We start from the raw sequence: 11,263 nt of genomic DNA on the forward strand, positions 1-11,263 counted from the left end.
GAAGCATCTCAAGGACCATTGATGCAAGTAGGATGCCCTAGAGCTCAATAGTAAGTGTCATAACTAAGGGTCTGATGACTTATGTTAATGAGTATTTCAGTCTTTTATTGTTTTTATAATTAAACTAAACCGCTTTTCTTTGTAATTGTGGAGTGATGTGTGTGGATTGATGAGAAACACACAGTCACACACACACACAAACACATAGAAACACACACACACACACACACACACACACACAAACAAAGAGAGACACATACACAAACACACAAACTAAGATATCTCTTACCTTTGTCCATGACTGCGGCTGCCATTTTGCCTTCCTGAAACAGAGACAGATCATTGTGTCATGTGTTCTCAGTCTATAGTGTGAGTCGTCCAGTAGACTTGCTTCTTTCTATTCCTGTCCTTCTAAGGCTTTAAGGATAGATTCTAAGACAAACTCCAGTTCTATAAAACACACTGCTGTAATGATTACCTCACTTAGCTATGACGCTAATCATTTATCCATCATCATCATCATCATCATCATCATCACCCCCCCCCCCCCCCCCCCTTCTCTCCCCCCAATGTTTCACTTTCCTTGTATTTCTGACCAGACACAGGACTACATTGTGTGTTATTAAAGAATACACAAGAATACAGAAGAAAGTATAGACAGGACTATATTGAATGGTGTTACTGTAATGAATGTATAGATAGGACTATATTGAATGGTATTAATGAATGTATAGATAGGACTATATTGAATGGTGTTACTGTAATGAATGTATAGATAGGACTATATTGAATGGTATTAATGAATGTATAGATAGGATTATATTGAATGGTATTAATGAATGTATAGATAGGACTATATTGAATGGTATTAATGAATGTATAGATAGGACAGTCTTGTGTGTTTTTAATGAATGCAGAGATAGGACTATATTGAATATTATCGAAGAGTACATAGGTAGGACTATATTGTGTGTAATTAAAGAATCTATAGATAGGGCTACAGTGTGTATGATTAATGAATACGTAGATATAACTATATTCAATGTTATTAAAGAATGTATAGATCAGACTATATTGAATACTATGAAAGAATATATAGGAAGGCCCATGTTGTATGTATACAGTACCTTGCGTAAGTATTCACCCCCTTGGATGTTTTACCCTTTTATGGCTTTTATAAATCAGTCATGGTCAATATAAGTTGGCTTTTTGGACAAAAAAATTCACAAAATAGCTCTCTTTAATGTCAAAGTGAAAATATATTTCTACACAGTTATGTAAATTAAATACAAATATGTAATGAAAATAAGTGCTTGCATAAGTATTCACCCCCTTTATCACCCCCTTTATATAGACTCACCTACTTCAACAGAGGTCCAGCCAATTGGTGCTAGAAGTCTCACAATTAGTGATATGGGGATCAGTGTGCAGTAAATGCGTCTCAAGTGATTGTAGTATAACGACACCTGTGTCTGGAAGGTCCATTCACTGGTCAGTATTCAGTAATCAGTATTACTGGCTATTGTTAAACCATTAAGACCCAAGATCACTCTAAGCAACTCAGAGAAAAGGTTGTTGAAAAGTATAAGTCAGGGGAAGGATACAAAAAAATGTCCAAGGCACTAAACATCCCCTGGAATTCTGTTAAATCCATCATCAAGAAATGGATGGATTGTGGCACATGTGTAAATCTGCCTAGATCAGGCCGTCCTCACAAACTGAGGGGCCGTTCAAGAAGGAGACTAGTAAGATAGGCCACCAATAGACCTATGACTACTCTGAAGAAGTTTCAAGCTTCAGCAGTTGAGATTGGAGAAACTCTGCATACCACCACTGTTGCCTTGGTTCTTCACCAATCTAAGCTTTATGGAAGAGAGCCACTGTTGAAAAAAAGGATCGACTACAGTTCGCCAAAAGGCATGTGGAAGTCTCCATGGTCAAGTGGAAGAAGGTTCTGTGGTTTGATGAGACCAAAGTGGAGCATTTTTTCAACAGTGGCTCTCTTCAATGAAGCTTTGATTGGTGAAGAACCAAGGCAACAGTGGTGGTATGCAGAGTCTCTCCCATACCAGCTGCTGAAGCTTGAAACTTTTTCAGAGTAGTCATAGGTGTCTTGGTGGCCTCTCTTACTAGTTTCCTTCTTGCATGGTCACTCAGTTTGTAAGGACGGCCTGATCTAGGCAGATTTACACATGTGCCATATTCCTTCCATTTCTTGATGATGGATTGAACAGAATTTCAGGGGATGTTAAGTGCCTTGGACATTTTTTTGTATCCTTCCCCTGACCTGTACTTTTCAATAACCTTTTCTCTGAGTTTCTTAGGGTGATCTGTGGTCTTCATGGTGTAACAGTAGCCAGGAATACTGATTACTGAATACTGACCAGTGAATAGACCTTCCAGACACAGGTGTCGTTATACTACAATCACTTGAGACACATTTACTGCACACTGATCCCCATATCACTAATTGTGAGACTTCTAGCACCAATTGGCTGGACCTCTGTTGAAGTAGGTGAGTCTATATAAAGGGGGTGATAAAGGGGGTGAATACTTATGCAAGCACTTATTTTCATTACATATTTGTATTTAATTTACATAACTGTGTAGAAATATATTTTCACTTTGACATTAAAGAGAGCTATTTTGTGAATTTTTTTGTCCAAAAAGCCAAGTTATATTGACCATGACTGATTTATAAAAGCCATAAAAGGGTAAAACATCCAAGGGGGTGAATACTTACGCAAGGTACTGTATGCTGCCTCTTATTGTACACTCACCCATATGTATATGTTTTACATCATGAGCTGTTTAAGACTGGAGTAATCTGTTGTATTTCTACTGCCTTTAAACAGTGATATGCATTGGATAAATGATTATGCATAAAGTATTCTTACATAAATAATTTCTGCTTATCACAAAGTAGGTCTTACCTCAGTCTGGTGTTTCAGCTATGAGAGTGACGTTGTGGTCCCTCTGCTTCTAAGAATCTTAACACACCAAACACACACAGGCTGTTTCTCCTGCACACTGGACACTCCTGCTGTTGACACGCTTCACACACACTGTGAATTCATGACAGGAGAAAAGGATCCCTGAGTGTTTCAGCGTAAACTAGGCAACTCCTCTTCAGAGAGATATGGAGGCCATTTTCTCTCCCAGAAACAGTCCCTCGTCTGGAATGGCTGATCTACCGACTTCACTTCATCTCTCAGTAGTGCTGAGTCTCTGTGCTTCCCTCCCAGTCCTGTTCAGATCCAGTGGTCATGGGTTTATCTGATACACTTCAGACACCATTTACATCGTCTTTGGAGAAAAGTCGTCTCGGAGGAGAAAGAACACACAACTACTCTGCTGTGATCGAGTGATAATGAAAGTGACACGCACAGGATGAAGTGTGTGTGCAGAGAGGAAAACCAGTTCCTCTGGTCCAACAGGAGAGAAGCAGAAAGGAATGTGTGTGTGTGTGTGTGTGTGTGTGTGTGTGTGTGTGTGTGTGTGTGTGTGTGTGTGTGTGTGTGTGTGTGTGTGTGTGTGTGTGTGTCACGCACTGTCTCTGGCAAAAGGTGACACAAAGCTCTCTGTATTTTAAGGTATGTATTAGAGAATTGAAATATCAAAAAGGAAGAATAAAGAAAAAGATTGAAGTAAAAACTAAGGCACGTAAAGCTAGGAAGTCTACACACATATGTCATAGCCCCTCCCCTCTTTCACTGTCATTCTTATACAGGTAGAGACAGTCTGTGTCATTACACCGCCTGATCTCCATGGCAACAGCCACTGCACAAAAACCAAGATTATCGGGCCCGTACACGCTGTGATACAGCCGCGAATGCTCACCATTCCTGGTTGATCGCGGACATTCCCCCGAAATATCCGTCTGCCTGCAGAATTTCCCGGAAACAGGCCGGCGATGGGAGGGGGGGGGCGATGTGTTTAGCATTCTCACCTCCCGCTGACAGAGGTGCGAAATGCTCTTATTAGCATATTGACTGTCAGCAGTCTAGGCACACACACCCTGCTGCAGCCATTGATTGAAAACGACAAGGAATTTAATTAAAACGTCTTGTGATGAGACGGAATGAGATTCTGTCTATAGGTAAGCTTTCAACTGACAAAACGTATCCCCTCCCATTTACAGCTATTGCCCCATAAAAGCAAAATTAAAATGTACTCGATAATAATTTAATTAATATTCTGTCGTTTTTCTCCGGGGTTATCACATTTCTTGATTTGCCTTCCGTTTTCAGAGTTCTGTCTTTAGGGTTTTGATTTCGGGGTTATCAAGATTCTTGCTTTGCCTTTCATTTTCAGAGTTTGAGGGTTGCAATGTACTTTCGAGGCTGTTCCACTCATATTCCAGAGTTTCCTCTCTGTAATGTTCTTGAGATTCACTTTTGGCATGTAATTATACAGAGTCGGGCTTACTCTGATATTGAGATAGTCATTTCGCAACTTGGGACATGTTTGCCACTCGTGAATATCTAACCTGTGTCTTTTCAGGTAGATTTTGAAATCTTACGCGAGCTTCGCGAGTCTCCAACCTGCGCTCTTCAGGTTAATGGTACTGTGTACCTAATGGTGCTGTGTTTAACCGCTTAGCCACCTTGCTGGTAAGGATTTAGCTCATCGGTGCGACCAAGTCACTGGTTTATCATTCCTCCCTCCTCTGCGGTATTTCTCGTCTGTTACTGGAGCGTGCAAATTGGGAATTGTTTAGTGGACTTATGTGAAGTTTTAATTATGTTCACTTAAAGGCGCCCGAGGCAACATTAGAAACTTTAGACTAGAATAATAAACGTTAAATTTCTAGTCTTTTTTACACGTAGTAAGTTTCAATAACACCATACCATTACATATTGACATTCAAGGCTTTCACACCAATGTGGGCTTCTACGGCAATACACGAAGACTGTCGTAAATCCCACATTTCATGCAGTGAGCACTGGTTCCAGGAGAGAGGTGACAGAGCAGAGTGACATCATCACCAGGAGGGCGGGTTGATCAAGACAAAAGTAGAGCAAAACACACACCGGGACATAATTGTGTGGGCGTGAATATTTGTGTATGTGTGTGTGTGTGTGTGTGTGTGTGTTTGAGGCCCTACAGTACTGGACTTGGTACATGAGGCCCTACAGTACTGGGCTTGGTACATGAGGCCCTACAGTACTGGGCTTGGTACATGAGGCCCTACAGTACTGGGCTTGGTACATGAGGCCCTACAGTACTGGGCTTGGTACATGAGGCCCTACAGTACTGGGTTTGATACATGAGGCCCTACAGTACTGGACTTGGTACATGAGGCCCTACAGTACTGGGCTTGGTACATGAGGCCCTACAGTACTGGGCTTGGTACATGAGGCCCTACAGTACTGGGCTTGGTACATGAGGCCCTACAGTACTGGGCTTGGTACATGAGGCCCTACAGTACTGGGTTTGATACATGAGGCCCTACAGTACTGGACTTGGTACATGAGGCCCTACAGTACTGGGCTTGGTACATGAGGCCCTACAGTACTGGGCTTGGTACATGAGGCCCTACAGTACTGGGCTTGGTACATGAGGCCCTGAAGCAAGGCTGATGGTGGATTATTCTGCGTGGTGAATCCTCAAAGGCTGGTTGGCTTACTGTACCTTGACTGTTGGTTGCTCATTTTGAACCCTCTGAGTGGATTTCTTTCTGCGGTTTGAGTTAGGAAGCATAGCAATGCCAAGGCTGGTCCAATGGTTTGGGTTAGGAAGCATAGCAATGCCAAGGCTGCTCCAATGGTTTGGGTTAGGAGGATAGCAATGCCAAGGCTGGTCCAATGGTTTGGGTTAGGAGGATAGCAATGCCAAGGCTGGTCCAATGGTTTGGGTTAGGAAGCATAGCAATGCCAAGGCTGGTCCAATGGTTTGGGTTAGGAAGCATAGCAATGCCAAGGCTGGTCAAATGGTTTGGGTTAGGAAGGATAGCAATGCCAAGGCTGGTCCAATGGTTTGCATGCAGCACTTTGAACTTAACTGACAGTGCAGGAGTGTGATGAACACAGTGTTTGGCCTATCGAATCTGCTGACTTCAAAGCAACAAGTAACAGGAACGTTCATAGAAATGTAGTGGAGTCAATAATACAATATTTGTCTGAAAGAGTAAAGTAGTAAGAGTCAAAGAGTCATAAGTAAATGTTCTTTATTACCGTCCCCCTTTTCTTAAACGAGACCTCCTTTCGTACGCTCAGGACAATAAACCCTTATCTTATCTCTGGGTGCAACAGTGTCTGCCTGTCTGGTGCACCTCCTCTAAGTCCACTGGCACATGGAGCCTTGGATCCTTAATAATGGATCCTTAATAATAATAATAATAATGATAATAATCCTTAATAATTCCTTGAAAAACAGCCAGCAGCTTTCGACGAGTAACACAGCAGTTTCTCTTGAGCAGATTGAGTAGGCAATCCCCTGCCCATCGTACGTCTCCTGGGACAGCAATCTGCACCCCACTTACTGTATATGCAGCGATGATGAATCTGCACCCCACTTACTGTATATGCAGCGATGATGAATCTGCACCCCACTTACTGTATATGCAGCGATGATGAATCTGCACCCCACTTCCTGTATATGCAGCGATGATGAATCTGCACCCCACTTACTGTATATGCAGCGATGATGAATCTGCACCCCACTTACTGTATATGCAGCGATGATGGATCTGCACCCCACTTACTGTATATGAAGCGATGATGAATCTGCACCCCTCTTACTGTATATGCAGCGATGATGAATCTGCACCCCACTTACTGTATATGCAGCGATGATGAATCTGCACCCCACTTACTGTATATGCAGCGATGATGAATCTGCACCCCACTTCCTGTATATGCAGCGATGATGAATCTGCACCCCACTTACTGTATATGCAGCGATGATGAATCTGCACCCCACTTACTGTATATGCAGCGATGATGAATCTGCACCCCACTTACTGTATATGAAGCGATGATGAATCTGCACCCCTCTTACTGTATATGCAGCGATGATGAATCTGCACCCCACTTACTGTATATGCAGCGATGATGAATCTGCACCCCACTTACTGTATATGCAGCGATGATGAATCTGCACCCCACTTCCTGTATATGCAGCGATGATGAATCTGCACCCCTCTTACTGTATATGCAGCGATGATGAATCTGCACCCCACTTACTGTATATGCAGCGATGAATCTGCACCCCACTTACTGTATATGCAGCGATGATGGATCTGCACCCCACTTCCTGTATATGCAGCGATGATGAATCTGCACCCCACTTCCTGTATATGCAGCGATGATGAATCTGCACCCCACTTACTGTATATGCAGCGATGATGAATCTGCACCCCACTTACTGTATATGCAGCGATGATGAATCTGCACCCCACATATATGCAGCGATGATGGATCTGCACCCCACTTACTGTATATGCAGCGATGATGAATCTGCACCCCACTTACTGTATATGCAGCGATGATGGATCTGCACCCCACTTCCTGTATATGCAGCGATGATGGATCTGCACCCCACTTACTGTATATGCAGCGATGATGGATCTGCACCCCACTTACTGTATATGCAGCGATGATGAATCTGCACCCCACTTACTGTATATGCAGCGATGATGGATCTGCACCCCACTTACTGTATATGCAGCCATGAATCTGCACCCCACTTACTGTATATGCAGCGATGATGAATCTGCACCCCACTTACTGTATATGCAGCGATGATGAATCTGCACCCCACTAACTGTATATGCAGCGATGATGGATCTGCACCCCACTTCCTGTATATGCAGCGATGATGGATCTGCACCCCACTTACTGTATATGCAGCGATGATGAATCTGCACCCCACTTACTGTATATGCAGCGATGATGAATCTGCACCCCACTTACTGTATATGCAGCGATGATGGATCTGCACCCCACTTACTGTATATGCAGCGATGATGGATCTGCACCCCACTTACTGTATATGCAGCGATGATGGATCTGCACCCCACTTACTGTATATGCAGCGATGATGAATCTGCACCCCACTTACTGTATATGCAGCGATGATGGATCTGCACCCCACTTACTGTATATGCAGCGATGATGGATCTGCACCCCACTTACTGTATATGCAGCGATGATGGATCTGCACCCCACTTACTGTATATGCAGCGATGATGAATCTGCACCCCACTTACTGTATATGCAGAGATGATGAATCTGCACCCCACTTACTGTATATGCAGCAATGATGGATCTGCACCCCACTTACTGTATATGCAGCGATGATGGATCTGCACCCCACTTACTGTATATGCAGCGATGATGAATCTGCACCCCACTTACTGTATATGCAGCGATGATGGATCTGCACCCCACTTACTGTATATGCAGCGATGATGGATCTGCACCCCACTTACTGTATATGCAGCGATGATGGATCTGCACCCCACTTACTGTATATGCAGCGATGATGAATCTGCACCCCACTTACTGTATATGCAGCGATGATGGATCTGCACCCCACTTACTGTATATGCAGCGATGATGAATCTGCACCCCTCTTACTGTATATGCAGCGATGATGGATCTGCACCCCACTTACTGTATATGCAGCGATGAAGGATCTGCACCCCACTTACTGTATATGCAGCGATGATGGATCTGCACCCCACTTACTGTATATGCAGCGATGATGGATCTGCACCCCACTTACTGTATATGCAGCGATGATGAATCTGCACCCCACTTACTGTATATGCAGCGATGATGGATCTGCACCCCACTTACTGTATATGCAGCGATGATGGATCTGCACCCCACTTACTGTATATGCAGCGATGATGGATCTGCACCCCACTTACTGTATATGCAGCGATGATGGATCTGCACCCCACTTACTGTATATGCAGCGATGATGGATCTGCACCCCACTTACTGTATATGCAGCGATGATGGATCTGCACCCCACTTACTGTATATGCAGCGATGATGGATCTGCACCCCACTTACTGTATATGCAGCGATGATGGATCTGCACCCCACTTACTGTATATGCAGCGATGATGGATCTGCACCCCACTTACTGTATATGCAGCGATGATGGATCTGCACCCCACTTACTGTATATGCAGCGATGATGGATCTGCACCCCACTTACTGTATATGCAGCGATGATGGATCTGCACCCCACTTACTGAATATGCAGCGATGATGGATCTGCACCCCACTTACTGTATATGCAGCGATGATGGATCTGCACCCCACTTACTGTATATGCAGCGATGATGAATCTGCACCCCACTTACTGTATATGCAGAGATGATGAATCTGCACCCCACTTACTGTATATGCAGCGATGATGGATCTGCACCCCACTTACTGTATATGCAGCGATGATGGATCTGCACCCCACTTACTGTATATGCAGCGATGATGAATCTGCACCCCACTTACTGTATATGCAGCGATGATGGATCTGCACCCCACTTACTGTATATGCAGCGATGATGGATCTGCACCCCACTTCCTGTATATGCAGCGATGATGAATCTGCACCCCACTTACTGTATATGCAGCGATGATGGATCTGCACCCCACTTACTGTATATGCAGCGATGATGGATCTGCACCCCACTTACTGTATATGCAGCGATGATGAATCTGCACCCCACTTACTGTATATGCAGCGATGATGGATCTGCACCCCACTTACTGTATATGCAGCGATGATGGATCTGCACCCCACTTACTGTATATGCAGCGATGATGGATCTGCACCCCACTTACTGTATATTCAGCGATGATGGATCTGCACCCCACTTACTGTATATGCAGCGATGATGGATCTGCACCCCACTTACTGTATATGCAGCGATGATGGATCTGCACCCCACTTACTGTATATGCAGCGATGATGGATCTGCACCCCACTTACTGTATATGCAGCGATGATGGATCTGCACCCCACTTACTGTATATGCAGCGATGATGGATCTGCACCCCACTTACTGTATATGCAGCGATGATGGATCTGCACCCCACTTACTGTATATGCAGCGATGATGAATCTGCACCCCACTTACTGTATATGCAGAGATGATGAATCTGCACCCCACTTACTGTATATGCAGCGATGATGGATCTGCACCCCACTTACTGTATATGCAGCGATGATGGATCTGCACCCCACTTACTGTATATGCAGCGATGATGAATCTGCACCCCACTTACTGTATATGCAGCGATGATGGATCTGCACCCCACTTACTGTATATGCAGCGATGATGAATCTGCACCCCACTTACTGTATATGCAGCGATGATGAATCTGCACCCCACTTACTGTATATGCAGCGATGATGGATCTGCACCCCACTTACTGTATATGCAGCGATGATGAATCTGCACCCCACTTACTGTATATGCAGCGATGATGAATCTGCTCCCCACTTACTGTATATGCAGCGATGATGGATCTGCACCCCACTTACTGTATATGCAGCGATGATGGATCTGCACCCCACATCAGCAGCGAGGATGAATGGAAGCTGCAGGTCTGGGAACGGCGCCGAGCCCCACATCAGTGGCAATGCCATCTTTGTTAACATTCATGCGGGACTCCTTCACTGCATCAGGGTAGGTTTAAGGTGCTGGACTCCTTCACTGCATCAGGGTAGGTTTAAGGTGCTGGACTCCTTCACCTCATCAGGGTAGGTTTAAGGTGCTGGACTCCTTCACTGCATCAGGGTAGGTTTAAGGTGCTGGACTCCTTCACCTCATCAGGGTAGGTTTAAGGTGCTGGACTCCTTCACTGCATCAGGGTAGGTTTAAGGTGCTGGACTCCTTCACTGCATCAGGGTAGGTTTAAGGTGCTGGACTCCTTCACTGCATCAGGGTAGGTTTAAGGTGCTGGACTCCTTTACTGCATCAGGGTAGGTTTAAGGTGCTGGTCTCCTTCACTGCAGCAGGGTAGGTTTGTCAGGGGATGCTGGCGAAATCTGACGCTTCTTCTCGCTGGACTCCCCCCGGTGCTAAGGGATGCTTGATGTCCAGACTTCAGCGGGACACTAGTCCCACGTCTAACACCAGTGTAACATGGACACTAGATCCCACGTCTAACACCAGTGTAACATGGACACTAGATCCCACGTCTAACACCAGTGTAACATGGACACTAGATTCCACGTCTAACACCAGTGTAACATGGACACTAGTCCCACGTCTAACACCAGTGTAACATGGACACTA

General features: G+C 44.6%; 1 protein-coding gene across 1 annotated transcript in view; it reads right to left on the minus strand.

Annotated features, from left to right (window-relative positions):
- Positions 1–10,611, minus strand: part of LOC308365569 (uncharacterized protein) — a gene marked incomplete at both ends in the record, with an annotated part of 42,116 nt that extends 31,505 nt beyond the window's left edge. Inside the window, 2 exons of the mRNA XM_080839038.1 lie at positions 290–323; positions 10,507–10,611. Coding sequence (XP_080695164.1) covers positions 290–323; positions 10,507–10,611 — 139 coding nt within the window. The remainder of the gene's footprint in view (positions 1–289; positions 324–10,506) is intronic.
- Between the last annotated feature and the right edge of the window lie 652 nt (positions 10,612–11,263).

The sequence above is a fragment of the Sprattus sprattus genome, assembly GCF_963457725.1.
Source record: "Sprattus sprattus genome assembly, chromosome: 5".
Lineage (NCBI taxonomy): Eukaryota > Metazoa > Chordata > Actinopteri > Clupeiformes > Clupeidae > Sprattus > Sprattus sprattus.